This window comes from Tinamus guttatus, unplaced genomic scaffold (genome assembly GCF_059628265.1).
Source record: "Tinamus guttatus ecotype Peru unplaced genomic scaffold, ASM5962826v1 Tinamus_guttatus_pri_ptg000211l, whole genome shotgun sequence".
Classification (NCBI taxonomy): domain Eukaryota; kingdom Metazoa; phylum Chordata; class Aves; order Tinamiformes; family Tinamidae; genus Tinamus; species Tinamus guttatus.
This window is the reverse complement of record NW_028288745.1, coordinates 4,321,481-4,337,187: the sequence shown is the minus strand read 5'-3', so window position 1 is coordinate 4,337,187 and position 15,707 is coordinate 4,321,481. Positions and strand designations below refer to the sequence as shown.

The following is a 15,707-nucleotide window of genomic DNA, read 5'->3' as shown; positions in this document are numbered from 1 at the left end:
ATGGCTCGGCCGCTGCTGCTCTGCCTGGCCCTGCTGGGCGCCGGCTGCCGCGCCGGGCCGCCCGCCGGCACCCCCGGCACCCCCGGGGCCACGGCCGAGCCGCTGCAGGACGAGGCGGACAACCAGGAGAACGTCCTCTCGCAGGTGCTGCTGCGCGGTGCGCGACAAGGGGGCACGAGGGGCGATGCTGGGCGCTCCGGGGGATGCTGGACGTGCTCCGGACGCTGCATGGGGATGGGTGCAGCAGCACAGGGTGTTGTTACCCCGGCGCTGCCCCAGCACTGAGCTGGCCAAACCCTAGTGAGTGCACATCCGTGTGCAGCGGGGAAGGGGCCCCGGCTCTTGCCCTGTCCCTGGGATGCGCTGGCGGTTCCCGTTAGATTTGGCCGTGGAGCTGTGCGCTGTTATCTGCCCTGGAGGGGCCGCCAGCTCGGAGACTATTGGAAACATACCGCCCGGGCTATTCCTGCATGGGGCTCGCACAAGCGCTTTCTGCAGAGCTCTGTAAAGGAAATTCCTGGCATTGTACGGGGCTGATCTGAAGCGCTATTTCACCGGCAGCTTGCACTGCTTATGAGGGCAGCTTTGAGTCACCCTTCCCGTGCACCCCAGCCCCTTTGCCTCCGAAATGAAACCTTGCTCAGGTCACCTAGCAGGTGTCCTACTGGAGTTGCTGTGCTTTGGAAGGACCTGGAGTGTTGCAAGACACCAGGATGGGGTGGGTCAGCCCGTTTTACACAAAGAAAGCAGTGGCGGGAAGAAAGGGAAGAAAACTGTTGGCAGAAGCTTTTTTTTTTTTTTTTTTTTTTTTTTTTCCGCATGCAGCTGGGGATGGCCAAGCTGGGCACTTTCTAGAAAGCCTCATGGTTGGCAGAGGCTGCTGGTATCTGCCAGCTCCGAGGCACTCGCTAACCTGCTGCCTGTGTGTGTGTGTGTGCTCAGCTCCTAGGGGACTATGACAAGGTGAAGGCAGTGTCTGAAGGCTCCGACTGCCGCTGCAAGTGCCTGGTGAGGCCCCTGGGCCGCGGCGCTTGCCAGAGGATCAACGAAGGCTCCTTCCGGGCGGAGGATTTTTACACGGTGGAGACCATCACATCGGGACCCAGCTGCAAGTGCGCGTGTGTGGCCCCGCCGTCAGCGCTCAATCCTTGCGAGGGCGACTTCAGGCTGAAGAAGCTGCGGGAGGCAGAGAGCAGTGACCTCAAGGTACGTGCGCCGCTTGAGCGCGGGCTCACGGTGTCCCCGCACGCTGCTCGGAGCCCGCTCGCTTGCGCCTTGTCACGGCTCGAGGGGCAGCCCTGCACGGGATGAGGGCCTTTTCCAATACGGTTATCTGTGCGCACATACAAAAAGCCCTGCCCAAGCTGGGAAAATTGCTGCCACCAGCTGGCAAGCATCAAAATACTCACAGGCGGGCGGACAGCGCTGCTCCCCGCAACCTGGAGGGCAAGGCCGTTGGGCTGATCTCTGGGATGGCTCCTACGCTGAGGTTCTTAAAAAAAAAAAACAAAAACAAAAACAAAAAACTTTTTTTTTTTTTTTAAGCTTAAAAAGTCTCTGTTACTCCTATACTGGTGTGGTTTATGTAAAAGCCAAGCTCAGGTGAAGGGGTGATCGCCTGCCCTGGCCGCGCTGCCTCCCAGCGCAGAGGGGTGATGGCTGGTGGCGGTGCCGCGCGTGTCCTGCCGCGCACTGCTGGTCCTACTGTGTGGGATGTCGGGTATCACCCCGGTGCTGAGGGCGCTCCCACCTGCGCTCATGGGATCTGCTTTTCCTGAGTCACTTGAAGCTTGAAGGTGTTTGGTCTCATCACGTGTGCACAACTAGTGGCTTGGTGTCCAGCCTCCCCTGCAGCTGAGGAAGAGAACCGGGCACGGGCAGATCAAAACTTTGGGGTAGGAGAAATTATGGTCTGGAGTCCTTCATTGGTCCTGCGTCCATGGGAGATCCAGAAGGTCTGGCTTGGACCTGGGTGAGGAGCTGAGAGCTGTGGCTGGGGAGGACTCCCAGCAGGGCGACGGAGCTGCGCAAAACGTGTCCTGTGTGGAGGCTCTTGGGCCTCCTGCGTGTCCTCACAGGCTGCTTCCGAGAGCCGCTCAGCCTCCAGGAGGAGCACAGCCTTTGTGGCCAGCTCCGGGCTTGGCTCTGGCCGGCTTTTCCCTCCAGGGCCGTGCTCGCAGCCAGCTGCTGCGGTGTGAACGTTTGTCCTCTAGGAACTGGCCCAGTCTGCCGAGCTCATTTTGCAAGGATCCACATCCAAGTGATTTCACAAGGTTTAACCAAATATACACACGTGGGGCTTTTCTTTGCCATAGAAGTCAAACCACGGGAGTTGTGAAAACAGGCTTGCTTTCTCACGGAGCGTTAAGTCCGTCCTGGGGTCAGACAGACCAGGAACGCTGACCTGTCCAAGGAGAAGCCAAGAGACACACGAGTGCATGGCTCGTAAATCACCCATAAGTAGCAGCTCCCACATCCATCAGCAGATGGACCAGGCCACTTGCTGCCCGCAGCAACCCAAGTGTTTCTGCCCTCTTGGCTGCTCTAGCATCATGTTTGCATGTTCCGGGAGGGACTCACTCTCACCTTCTATAGCAGCTGGGGAGCAGTTAATTGTGCCTTATTTGTGCAGACCACTGAAATCCACACTGCGTAGTGGGTACACGAGGGACATGGGATTAGTTGGCGCATGCATCAGTGCGATGTTTTGGGAGAGCCGAGCTGGGGAAGCCGAATTGAACAGCCTGTTTTTGCTGTATCTCTGGTTCACAGCTTGGCGGGGTGGCCTGGGCCTCGGTGTCTGTGCGACGAGCGCGTGTGCAGGGTGATCTGGAAGGTGCTTAATGGAGCCGCAGCCTCTGCGCGCTGGAGGCCATCCAGCCTGGAGGGAACCGCATCTCTCCAGTCTGGCAGGTTGTGTGCGCCGCGGCGCTCGGCTCGGGCCGCTTCCCAGCGGAAAGTAGACGTGCAGCCATAAAACAATCCTCGTCTCTTAATGCTGCCATTTTATTTGGCACAAAAAGCTTTCCTTTGCTGTCAGCTCCGTGGGGAGAGAGCCAAGGCCAAGGTGGAAACTCCAGTGTGCTGCCAGTAGCGTTGCCTCTGTTTCTGCTGTGTTCGCGGAGCACTGTCGAACGTTGCTTTCTTACAGGAATGCCTCTGTATTGGGATATCCTGTTGACTGTGTGCTCCTTGCGTTGCAGCTCGCCTCCATCATGGAAATGCTGGAAAGTGCCTTTTACGGCTTGGACCTGCTGAAGCTGCACTCGGTCACAACGAAGCTGGTGGGTCGGGTGGAGAAGCTCGAGGAGGTAAGACAGGTCCTGCTTCTTGTCATTTGGGATTGTTGCCTTCAGCGAGATTTACCTAAAATCAAGTTCTTGGGACCTTTGATGCATTTGGGGCCTTAATCCTTGTGGAAGAGGCATTAAGTGACCACAGTTCGGTTTTGCCACTTGGTTATCATCGTCACACCGTGCATGATGGTGCATCACCCAAAAAGACTGTTTGGGTGCGGTTTCAAGTGCATGAAACTGCGTTGGGTGCCTCGGGTTAGGTCCCCTGTCCGACTTCTGGTGTGTTTGAGGGGCCGTGACCTGCAAGCCGGGACAAAACTGTGGCAGATGCTGCAGCGCAGACACAGAGGTGAGGCCTGCAGGCCTCCGAGGGGAGGAGAAGGAGCCTTGGCTGCAGGATGGTGTCTGTGTCCCAGCAGAGACCTCCTCAAGCACTGTCAAAGAGCGGATGCAGAGGCTTTTTTGGGTAAACAGCACGAATCACATCTTCTGCCTCTTTATTTTTCCCTTGAGACATCTGTGTGGGCCAAACTATCAGTGCACAAAGAGCTCTTAAAGAACTGTGAGAAAACGCTCTGTGTGGACACTGCTACTTGGTTTTTACGCTGTTTTGAAGACATTCCCTTTGTCTTTGTTGGACTAAAACTAAAGTAAACTAAATGAAAGATGAACTGAACCACCAAAGCTAAAGTAAAACCATTTCAGTAACCGCTAGCCGAGAGCAATTGCAGCCACCAGCTGTGGTGAATATGTTGTTGCCCTGCTAGTTGTCAGCACGAGCTGAAAACTCACGTGCAAAAACCTGTCCCGGTGCTGTAAGGATGCAGCAGCCGTGGGGATGCAGGGAGAGCCGGGATCCCTCAGCAAAGCGCTGGAGCCCCAGGGCACCCGCCGGCACTGAGCCCGGGAGCTGCGGCTGTGTCCAGCGCCGCACGCCCTGGCCGGAGCCGCCCGCCTCTCCGGTGCCGGTCCCAGCATTGCAGCGCCCGCCTGAGGCGGCTGCTGGTCCTCGCGTCCCACGTGGGCCTCCCACGCTGCGGTTCGAGGCCGTTGCCCCCCGGTCCATTCTTGCCCCCATGGAGGAGAGTTTGGCTTCATCACCTCTGGTCTATGCTCACCAGGCCTCCAAGGAGGCCAAAGAAGTCCTTAACAGACAGGTTGCATCTTGGCCTCTCCTAAAAAGAGCTAAATCCTCCACGCAGCTGAAAGCATGGATAAAATACCTTCAGTTCCTTATAGCAGATGTTCAGTGGACTCATTTTGACTTCCATGCACTTTAATATTCCTTTGGCTGGTGCAGCGTATGGTTTGCAGTTTGTTAAACTACATTCGGCTCTGCAGCAGCAGGCTGCCAGGTTAAATACTGGAGCTTTCCCCCTTGGTCCGTATGTGGGACAGCGATTCCACATTCCTGCTGGTGCAGAGCAGTCCCGTTCGGCTGCAGCCAGGGGCTAAGGAGCAATGATTTATAAAGCCAAAATTCCACTTGTGGAGTGTTTCAGGAAGGCACGGCACGCTCCATCCCTGGGGTCAGGAAAGAGACAGCCGAAAGCCACGCACCTGGCGCGAGGGTCCCGGCTTTCCAAGGATGGTGATTCCCCCAAAAGGGGTTTTGGTGTCTAAAAATAATAAAGCAGCAGCGTTTTTGTTTGTGATCCCACTCTCCTCTTGTGCTTTGACTTATTCTGCAGCTAGATTACTTGGGCTTGCTGCTGAAAGTTGGATAATTTGGGATAGGACTTGCTGCAGAGAATTGGATGATCGAGGGACCTGAGTGGCGGTGCCATCATGTCCAAACAGGTCAGACTAGAGCCACTCAACTAGTCAGAGTGTAAGTTCCTCCCAGACCTCCCAATGGCCAAGTCAGAGGTTAAGCTAAGATAAGCTGGCACAAAGGTAAGTCCTAGGAGTCTGTACAGTGACAAATGACAGTTGCTCACACACACATCTTCTGTGTGCAGGGATTGCGGCGCCCTTCTTGGGTGCTGTAATGGTCCTGCCTACCAGCCTGTTCTGCACGGAGGGTTCAGCAAGGAGCAGAACCGATGGCATGTGTCTGTCAGGGGACATCATGGTGGCTTTGCAACGCTCCAGATGGAAGGGAAGAGGGGACAGGAGTGGCCTGTCTTAGTGGGAGCTGCCGCTGTGCTGCTGGTGAGCTGGTTTGGGGCCTGGTGCAAGGGACAGCTGAGGCTGGCGCTGCTGCAGAGCAGGTGTCTGCAGCAGCTGCTCCCTGTGCTGCACCGCAGGCCACCACTCTGGGGACAAAATTGTCCCAGGGCAAGTGCTGCATGCTAGTGGCAGGGACAGGAGGCCACGCTGCTGAGGAGAGCATGTTGAAGCTGCTTCTGCCGCCGTGGCTCTGCCAGGACAGTGTTGTGGTGGGTAGAGTCTTAAATGAGTTTTGGATGGCCTTTCTGCAGAAAGGAGAGGGTAGTGGGTTGTTCCCGGTGTAATAAGGAATTTTGCAGAAAGGATGTCAGTGAAGGGAGAGAGCTATGGTGATCTCCAGCAAGGCAACCAGGCCGAGCCAGAGCCACGTGCTTCTCTAGGCTGGAGCTGAGCGTGCAGCTGTCGCTTCAGCTGGCAATTTGAGGTCACACATGAAGGTCGTGGAGGATTTGGGGAGGAATTAATGGCAGCACGGTTTCAAAATGAAGGATCAGGAAGAACTGCCTCCAGTTTCTGTGCAAAAATGCTTTGATTGATGTGCCATCTATTCAAAGCAGCTGCTGTCTGAGGGAGGAAAGATCCAGAAGTTATGGCCAGAGACCACAGCAGGCCTTGGACGCAAGGTACACCCATAGCTGCGGGATCGGGAAGGGCGCAGGAATGTTCCTGCCCAGCGAGGTGCAGCGAGCCACAGCTCTCCCTGGCCTGGGACACCGGCTCTGCTCTCTCTCCAGCTTCTCCTCCTCCCCGTGGGTGGTGGAGAGGAGCAGTCCCTGAACATGGCGCGTGCAGGCTCGGGTGCCACCATGCAAACGCAGGGAGTGCGGGCTCTGACGCTGGGTTTTGCTGGGCGAGCGCACGAGGCCGGCACGCCTGGCCGGGGCTGGCACAGCCCTGTGAGTGCTGCTGGAACTCGCAGGAGGCTAGAAAGTCTTGGGCTTCTCTTTCTGCAAACCAGCCGAGTGTGCTGATGGCCTCAAGAACTTGCCTCTGGGATCAGGCAAGCAGAGCTGACCCCGCCGCTGCCAGCCAGGACAGGTCCCTGCTGGAGAACTGGGATTAATAAATGGGATTGGTTGGCCTTCATTTCATGGGAGAGGAGCTGAACTCACTGAGATAAGGCTACATTACCCCACTGGCAAAGGAAGCAAGGCTGAGATTTGAGATGTTTTGGCTTGTTGTGTCCTCTTCCTTTTATGAGCTGTTAAGCAAGGCTTAAGGGCAGTTTTAGGAGACTTGAGGCCCCTTCTCTAGGACAAAGGCACGGGGAAGTCTGCTGGCATAAAGCTCCTCAGCCTCCCAGGTTCCTGGCAGTTCTTAGGAGAGATGAACGGGGGCCTAAGCTGTAGCAGTGGGGACAAGAGTGTCTTGGGGAAGACAGTCTGTCTGCACGTTCCCCATTGCTCTCAGCCGGCAGCTTTGATGTTTCCCCAAGACGTCGAGCGTGTTTTTGCGTGACGCAGTCCCGTGTGTCGCGCTGCTCCGGGAACGCAGGGCTCCCTGCCGCCCCGCATATGCCGTCTGACCCAAGGAAGGGGCCCCCGGCTCCGTAAGGGCCTGTGGCAGAGGGGACCCATGCACCAGGACGGTGGCTTCGGGGCACCTTCCTGGCCAGTGTGGATGCCCAGCTCTGTGGAGGGGCAGGGTGCGAGCGCGGAGCTCCCTGCTCCCAGGGGATGGGGGAGACAGGCTCTGCTCCGGGTGCTGCGGAGCATCCCCAGGCCTAGCCGCACGGGGGAAGCTGCGCTAAAGCTTCCTTTCCTTTTCTTTTCTAGGGCATGTCCAGGAACACCACGGAGCGTAGCCACAGCGCGGGAGCAGACGTGGAGCAGCATCTGCAGGAGCCCCACCGCCGGGACAAGGAGAACTGCTCCAGCCTCCTCACCAACAGCCTCGCTGACATCGAGGGCTCGCTGCAGCGGGACGCGGAGGCTGCCTACGTGCACACGGAGGTACATGGCAAACTGCAGAGCTCTCTGTCCCTGCGGAGCATCCCAGTGACTTCCAGGCGTGCTGTGGCCGGTGTCCGGAGCAGCTCCATGCTGCCCACTCAGCACGCGCTCCGCGAGGCAGCCTTGGAGCGCCCAGAGGCCCTGGCCTTGTTTTCCAAACGCGTTTCCGCTCCTTAGGCTCCAGGCTGCCTCTCTCAGCACAATCGAGGAGGGAGCAGGACCCAGGCGCTTCCCGAGCCGCCCCCCTTCCCGTGCGGTGTTGGTTTTAGAGGTCGGAGGCGGCCGAGCCGCCTTGCTGCTCGGAAAGAGTGATGTCATCGCGGGGCCGCTTGGAAAGCGCTGGGAATCTCTGTGCCGGAGGCGCTCGGAGCCTTTCATTAGCAGGACTGCAGGGCCCGGGGGACGGCCGCCCCCCGCCCCGAGGGGCTGCGCCTTCCCAGCCGCCTCCAGCCCCGTGGCCGCCGCGCGGAGGTCGGGCGTCCCGCCGACGCCAGGGCCCAGCCTCGGGCCGCCGCGGCGCCCCGGGGGTCCCCGCGGGCTCCTCGCGCGGTGACCGCTCCGCGCGGGGCAGCGGCTTCGGCGGCGCCGCTGTGTTGAATGCGAGAGGCCTTTGGGGAAGTGGTGCCCCCAGGCCGTCCCCACACCCTTGCTGCTGCCCGGGGAGCAGCTCGGGGTGCTCCCGTGCTGCTGTGCCCAACGGGCCCGAGGGGCGAGCAGAGCAGCTCCAGGGGCAGGGCTGCTGCGCCGCTCTGCCTCCCCTCGCAGGCTCCGCGCTCGCCCTGCACGTAACCTGAGCAGAGGCTCCGCATGGGAACGCGATCAAGTGACTGCTGGAGAGGCTCCAGCCCTGTCCAGGCAGCAGCGCAAAGCGCAGGGCTTTTATTACCCCAAGTGACCTCATTTCCCCACATTCCCCCTTTCTCGCTGTTAATTGCAGCAGGGCTTCAAAGGAACCCTGGGCCTGTCCTCGGCCAAGTGGGCGTCACTTCAATGTTTCGGGCTGTCTTTCCGCTTTCCTTTAATGAGACGAAATCCTCCAGCCGTGAGCTGTGCTGCAGCCGGTGGCTGCTCCAGCGCTGCCTTCCCAGCCCTGAGCCCAGGGAGCTCCCAAGGTGTCTCTAGCCCTGCTGCAGTCTTCTCCTAATTGGATAATTTTCCTTCTCTCGCGCGTCATGGGAAATAGTCGGGGAACGTGTCCTTTTAGGGTATAGCCTGGTGTCTGCTGTCACATCCAGATCCTTTTCCCTGGGGGGACATCAGTCTGTCTCTGCTGGCTTTATCGCTTCATCCTCTGCAGCTGCAGTCCCAGAGAGGGCATCGTTCCCCTGAACACCACCTGCTCCGCAGGCAGCAGGTGTGTGCTGGGAATGGGCCGGGAAGGGAGGGAGCAGCCCTGCAGCTAATGCTGGACCAAGGCTGGGCTGCCTGCGCGTGCAGCGAGCTGCCCGTGGCAGCAGGCGCTGCGGGTGACCTTGACAGGGCAGGGAGGACACGGCACCCTCCCCAGGGCTTGGCTGGCCCCAGTAACTAGCGTGGAGTTCTTCCCCAAAGGCACGGCTGTGTGTTTTGGCCAATCATGTAATGACCTCTTGTGTCTCTTCCAGGGAAAATATGAAGAAAGATTCCTGAAAGATGAAACCATCTCTCAGCAGATCAACTCAGTTGCGTCCCTCCCGGAGCTTCACCTTGTTCCAGAGGATGAGAAGTCAAGGCAGCTCTTGCAGACAAAACTGCACATAAGGAGCCGGCCTCCTTCCAAACCCACCATTGTCCGAGGGGTCACCTACTACAAGGCCCACTTCACGGATTCGGAGAACGACATCGAGGAGCAACGTGAGTTGGGTTTGTAGCCACATCTGACTTAACCAGCCCCTGCGCTGCACCCTCGCCTCTGCTCCGTGGCCATCTGCGTGGCAAGGGCAGCAGTCCCTTTTGCAGTGGTCATCAGCGGCTGAATGCTCTTGTGAGCCCTGCCATTACCCCAGCCCCCAGATCCTGCCTCTTGTCCCCTAGGAACATGTGGGCAAAGCTCGTGGGGTCGCTGCAGAGAAGAGAAGGGGCTGGAGGCAGGAGGGGATGCGGGTGAGGATGAGGAGCCTGTCTGCGAAGGCCAGGGGAGCTGTGTGCTGCGGGCCGGGGCTGAGGCAAGGCAGGAGGGTTGGCAATGCCGCCTTGCCCAGTGGCTCCGGCATGGGCCGTGCAGCTCAGGGGGACACGGAAGGGCTGGAGGTCATTTTTCTGGAGAGGACCCCGCTGCTGGGCACTGCAGGAGCGGATGGGAGCAGCGGGGAGCGCCTATGTGGCTGCGGCAGGCGGAGGGGAGCCGGGAAGACGAGAGCAGGATGTAGAGGTTTACTGCAACGTTGCTGGCGCGGTTGTGGAATGAGTGAAATTAGGGAACCGCGGGGACAAATGAACTGCTAATCCAGGAGACGTGGTTTCTGAAAGGAGGCCAGAGAGCAGGAAAACCAAAATTGCAGAATGGAAATACAGAGATGGGAGATGAAAACATAGAGTGGAGGGAAGAGAAACTACCAAAACCTATTTTCTCAGGTGTGTTGTGGAGCTAAAGCTGGGAATATTGACCGAGAGCAGCAGAACCATTGGTAAATCCTTGTTGAAAGTGGCAATGAGGGCACCCAGCCTTTGAAACGTGCATGAATGATGCAGTATTATTCCAGGAAAATATATAGTAGCTATGGAAATAAGGCACAATTACTGCTTAAAACACCCAGAATCAACACCTTCCCAGAAGTTAAATGCAAGTTTATTAAGTATGTTAGTCCTGTAGATCTGTGTGCCTGATGTCATTTTAAAGACATTTGTGGCAATGGCTCCAGAGGGTGAAGGGGGAGGAGAGGTGGAGGAAGGTTCCTTGGGGCAGGGACACTTTCAAGGAGGCACCGAGCTTCTTTGCAAAGCGCCACTCTCAAAGAGAAAATGGGCCTAAACCCTAAAGAAACTTGGGCTCTTGGAAGTGCACGTGGAGGAGACAAATGCCCTTTCTGTGCAAACCCAGCTCAGCAGTGAGGTCAGGTCAGTGCACCGTGCGTCGGTTCACGAGAACGGGTGAGATCCCAAGAGGAGGAATGGCACTCGTGCCAGCTCCCGCCCAGGGACGTGGCAGCCAGAGTGCCTGCAGCCCCGGTGTCCCCAGCGCTCTAGGTGAGTCGTGTTTTGGCAGGCCAGAGTAGCTATGTGCGATCTGCCTGGACCGCCGCCGCAGATGCTGTTTGGCAGGTCGTTGACTTGCCAAGTTGTTCTTTGCTTGTGTAACATGGGGAGCTCCAAAGCGTCCAAAAGCCGGGACATGCAGCCGCCATGGTGCGGTGGGAGCTGTGAGGCTGCCCGCTTCGGTGTGACATGGCGGCTGCAGCTCCCTGACGGCCCTGTCTTGCCTTGGCAGCGGATGAGCTCTTCAGCGGGGACAACACAGTGGACTTGCTGATTGAGGACCAGCTGCTGAGGCCCAGCAGCCGGGCCAGCGAGGGCGCCAGGAAGCCCGCGCCCGTGGGGTGGCCGCCCACCCCCGGCGGCGACGCCACCACCACGCCGGCCTCGGGCGCTGCCGCCACAGCCACGGCGCCCCTGGCGCCCGCGGAGCCCACGGCCGACCCCACAGTGCTGGGCCAGCTGCCGCCCACCCTGCAGAGCGCGATGGCCTCGGTGGAGCCGGCGGGCACTGAGCCCTCGCAGCTGCCAACGGCTCCCGCCCCGGCCAGCACGGCGGCACCCACCATGGCGGGGAGCCTCCCCACAGCCAGCGGCGGCGTCCCCAGCCCCGCGGCGGCCACCGGCGCCGTCCACGCCATGAAGGACACGGGGACAAGCCCTGCCACGGGAGCTCCGGAGGAGACGAGCACTGCTGCGATGCCAGCCAGCCCCACCATCCCTGCCACCCCTAAGCAGGCCCTGGAGGAGGAGGACATCAGGAACATCATCGGTGAGTGCGAGCGCCCCTTCCCCGCTCTTGTGTGTGGCTCCAAATCCAGCGCTGTCGGTGGCTGGCTCGTGCCGGGGGTGGTGGCCAGGGAAGTGGCAGGGGCTGAGGTTGCTTGGGGTGGGCGCTGCCGGCCGAGCCGCGCGGCTGCCCTGCCCGGTGCCTGGCCAGCCCCCGTGTGCTCGCGCAGGGCGCTGCAAGGACACGCTTTCCACCATCTCGGGGCCCACGACGCAGAACACCTACGGGCGCAACGAGGGCGCCTGGATGAAGGACCCGCTGGCCAAGGAGGAGCGAATCTATGTCACCAACTACTACTACGGGAACACGCTGGTGGAGTTCAGGAACCTCGACAACTTCAAGCAAGGTGGGCTCGCGCTGGTCTGTTTTCTGGTCCCCACATCCCCAGTGTTTTCCTGGCTGCAGATCAGCTGGTCCAAATAACCCACCATTCCCAGGACCCCTGCTCCATGGCAGGGCCATCCTGGTGACCTTTCAGCTGTAGAGATGGGGAACCCCTCTCCAGTGCTGGTGCCGGGCCTGGTGGGGCTCGTAGTATGGGGCAGGACGATCTGCCCATGGCACCTCTTGCCTGGCTTATCCTTGGGCAGCGTTGAGCTCCAGGAGGGGCCATTGTGGTGAGATGCTCTTGGTGGGAAAGACTGGGGCCACGGGAGAGTTTGACATAGCAGGAAGAAATGACCATGATAGGCTGCAGATTCAGACTGGGAAGGGAATAAGGCAGAGCTTGAAGGGTGGCAGCAATGGTTATCATGGGGGAAAGCACCATAATGTTGAAGGGAGGGTTTCACCAGCCCAATGTCCTGTCCCTCAGGGCGATGGAGCAACTCCTACAAGCTCCCGTACAGCTGGATCGGGACAGGGCATGTCGTCTACAACGGCTCCTTCTACTACAACCGGGCCTTCACGCGCAACATCATCAAGTATGACCTGAAGCAGCGCTATGTGGCCGCCTGGGCCATGCTGCATGACGTGGCCTACGAGGAGTCCACGCCATGGCGGTGGCGTGGCCACTCGGACGTGGACTTTGCTGTGGATGAGAATGGCCTGTGGGTCATTTACCCGGCCATCAGCTATGAGGGCTTCAACCAGGAGGTGATAGTGCTCAGCAAGCTGAACGCAGCCGACCTCAGCACACAGAAGGAGACCACGTGGCGGACGGGGCTGCGCAAGAACTTCTACGGGAACTGCTTTGTCATCTGTGGGGTGCTCTACGCCGTTGACAGCTACAACAAGAGGAACGCCAACATCTCCTACGCGTTTGACACGCACACCAACACACAGATCATCCCGCGGCTGCTCTTTGAGAACGAGTACGCCTACACCACCCAGATAGACTACAACCCCAAGGACCGCCTGCTCTACGCCTGGGACAACGGGCACCAAGTCACCTACCACGTCATCTTTGCCTACTGAGACCCTGGCGACAGCAGGATGCTGTGAGGGGCCACCAGCACCTTTTATTATTATTGTTATTATTATTATTATTATTATTTTGTACAAATCAAAGAGTAAATGATGGGTTTGTTCTTTTTTTCTAAAAAAAAAAAAAAAAAAGGTGGATCGTGGATCGATCCCCAGGCAGATTGACCCCCTTTGCTGTTGGGGGACCTTGCTTCTGTTGTTACGGGGAGCCCGCGGGCAGCGCGGAGGTGCCGGCCTGCAGCGGGGCTGCTCCTGCAGGAGAGGAGAGCCCGGCCCTCCTGCGCACGGCCAGCACCAGGGTTCTGCCTGTGCAGTTTGCAGTAGGAAAATAACCATAAACTAAGGGTCTGCTGCACAGCTGGCCTTTCTGCTTCACACAGCAGGTCCTAGCGGGACGCTGGTGTTGGCCTAGCCGGGTGGAGGGTGTGTGCGTTGCAGGGAGATGCCCTTGGAGCATCTCTCCGGGCGAGCACAGCACCAGGGACCCTCTGCTAGGACTTACACCTGCCACCTCCGTCCCTCCTGGTGCTGCTCTCCCATCCCAGCAACGTGGGGCAGGGGGGAGCCCTGGGCTCAGAGCCTGGGGGCTGCGCGGCAGCTGGCGGGCGGCAGCAGCCTCTGTAAATATGTGTAGATGATGTTTGTTGGTTTGTTTTGTGTGCGCCTGCGGTCCCAGTCCCTTCCCATCCCCTCCTCTGCCCCGCTCCCCTCCAGGCCCTTTTGGCCATCGGCCGCTGCCCTTCCTCCCCCAGCAGCTTCTTGTATTTACCCGCTGTTTATAATAAAAGAGCAAGTACCGTCGCAGCTGTCTGGGACTTTCTTTGGGTCTGGGCACAGCCGGCGAGAGGTGATGAGGGCAGGATGCGCCCGGTGACAGGGACAGCTGGCCCAGGTGCTCAGGGGGCTGCCAGGTCACAAATTGGGGTGAATCAAGTGAGACAACTATTAACCAGCCAGGTGACAGCAGTGAAGAGAGAACCATTTTATTGCCTTCAGTGCAAAGGACGCAGGGAGCGTACGCTGGAGAGGGCCCGAAGGTGCCCGCTGGCTCTGGAACCTTCAGGTGACAGGATGAGGCCCCAGGGCTGCCAGCAGCGCCCCAAGTGCCCCCTAAGTGCCAGCCCCGGGCCAGGCTCCTCCGCCCCCCGCACCAGGGCCGCGCGGGGGGCCAAGCTGCAGCCCGCGGCGCTGGCGCTGCCGGCCGGGCGCCCCGCGAGAGGAGCGGCGCAGTGCGGCGCCGGGGGCTGCGTGCCTCGCGCTGGGGCACGGCCGGGGGGCTATTTCTGACTCTTGTGCGAGCTGGCCCACGGTCAGGTGGGGCCGGGGCCAGGAAAATGGAACCGGCGCGAGGAGCGCGGCCAAAACCCCGGCCGAGCGCGGCGGCTTCCCGGCGCTCACAGCACCGGGGCCGCGCGGCTCGCGCTGACTACGTGGCAAAGGGCAACGCGCTCCGCAGCGCGCGAGGCACGGAGCAGCGCACGGTGCACGCGCCTCCGCGCCGCCCCCCGCCCCGAGCTGTTCGTGTCTTCTGGGCGTTGCGGTTTAGCGCCGACTCTTATTTCCTAACATCTATACACACAAATAATAATAATAATAATAATAAAAACACCAGTCGGTGAGTGGTTCAGACAAGGAAGGAAAGCCAAGTGTCTGGCACACTGGAGCCGATCGTCCTCTGTGCTAGCTCTGGTGAGGGGGGGCCATAACATGCTGAAGTCATTAGAGCGGGAAATGCTCTGCTGGCTGCGCGCGCTTCCCTGCGCGCCGCGGGAGCCCCCGGCCCGGCCCTGGAAAACTGGGAGCAGCCGCACGGCTCTGGCGAGGGCAGGGGCTGCCTTCAGCGGGAGCCGCTTCCAGGGCTCGGGGAGAGCCGGGAGGGCGTCAGTGCTGGCGAACCGGGGGCCGGGCTGTGCTGCAGCAGCCTCTGCAGCTCAGGGGGTCGTTAGCCGGGAAGAGAATTAAATAACTTTTAAAAGCCACCAAGAGCAGTAAAACCTTTAGAAAGAGCTACTGCAGGGATTTGACAATAGCTCTGAGGGCATGGGGCGTCTCTGGGACAGAGGGGGACGAGCTGTAGAAGGTGTCGCTGTGATTCTGGCGCTGCTCTCGGAGGTACGGAGGAACGGAGGAGCTCTTGATGTGCAGAATCCGCGTGTCCATCACCTCGCAGTCAATCTGCATCATCACCTCGTAGTCCTGCCCGTTGATCACGTTCTCTGCAAAAAGAAAAGGCAGTGTGAGCCCCACAGGCCAGCGCTCTGAAACTGGAGACAAAGCAAGAGCAGGGGCACTACTTCCCTGTGCCCGCTAGTGCGGAGCAAAGGGCTCAGTGCAGCCAGGAGAGCTGCAGGAGAACTAGGAGAGCTGTGGGAGAACTAGGAGAACAGCAGGAAAGCAAGGAGAGCTGCAGGAGAACCAGGAGAGCAAGGAGAGCTGCAGGAGAGCCAGAAGAGCTGCAGAAGAACAAGGAGAGGTGCAGAGAGCCAGGGGAGCTGCACGCTGGGCAGTGCAGCTGCTACGGAGGCTCCTGGCCTTGCATGCAGAGGCTGGGCAGCCCTGCATGTGGCCAGCATCTGCTGCCTGGATTTAAAGGTGGGAGAGTATTCCCTGCAAAGACAGTGTGTCCAGGAATGCGGGAGCCGAGATCGGATTTCCAGGCACAGCCGGGCCTTGCTTTTCAGAGTCAGAAACGCTGACTGCCATCAGGGAGCTTTGCTTTGTGCACTGAGAGGGTGGAAGATCACCTAATGGAAAACGTATGCATTGGAGGAATGCAATATACATTACTAATTTTTACTGCTTTCCTGGATTAACTCTGATTCTGGATGACAGCTGACAACTGCGGCCGGACCCACTTGTGCCCCCCGCCACCTGTAGAAGCCATTAGATCAAACACGTCTG

General features: G+C 59.3%; 2 protein-coding genes across 2 annotated transcripts in view; one reads left to right on the top strand and one right to left on the bottom strand.

Annotated features, from left to right (window-relative positions):
• Positions 1 to 12,897, top strand: OLFML2B (olfactomedin like 2B). Its single transcript, XM_088524395.1, has 8 exons — positions 1 to 144; positions 943 to 1,206; positions 3,204 to 3,311; positions 7,244 to 7,420; positions 9,025 to 9,253; positions 10,827 to 11,363; positions 11,551 to 11,727; positions 12,196 to 12,897. Exons 1-8 carry the CDS (start codon positions 1 to 3, stop codon positions 12,795 to 12,797), a joined length of 2,238 nt encoding a protein of 745 aa, XP_088380521.1. The 3' UTR covers positions 12,798 to 12,897.
• Positions 12,898 to 14,755: 1,858 nt separating this feature from the next.
• ATF6 (activating transcription factor 6) overlaps positions 14,756 to 15,707 on the bottom strand; it is a 74,045-nt gene continuing 73,093 nt past the window's right edge. The window contains exon 17 of the mRNA XM_088524394.1: positions 14,756 to 15,022. Coding sequence (XP_088380520.1) covers positions 14,814 to 15,022 — 209 coding nt within the window. The 3' untranslated portion in view covers positions 14,756 to 14,813. The remainder of the gene's footprint in view (positions 15,023 to 15,707) is intronic.

Coding starts and splice junctions, on each gene's coding strand:
- OLFML2B (XM_088524395.1), top strand. CDS start 1: ATGGCTCGGCCGCTGCTGCTCTGCCTGGCCCTGCTGGGCGCCGGCTGC. Junction 1,207..3,203: donor CAGAGAGCAGTGACCTCAAG/GTACGTGCGCCG, acceptor CTTGCGTTGCAG/CTCGCCTCCATCATGGAAAT. Junction 11,364..11,550: donor GGACATCAGGAACATCATCG/GTGAGTGCGAGC, acceptor GTGCTCGCGCAG/GGCGCTGCAAGGACACGCTT.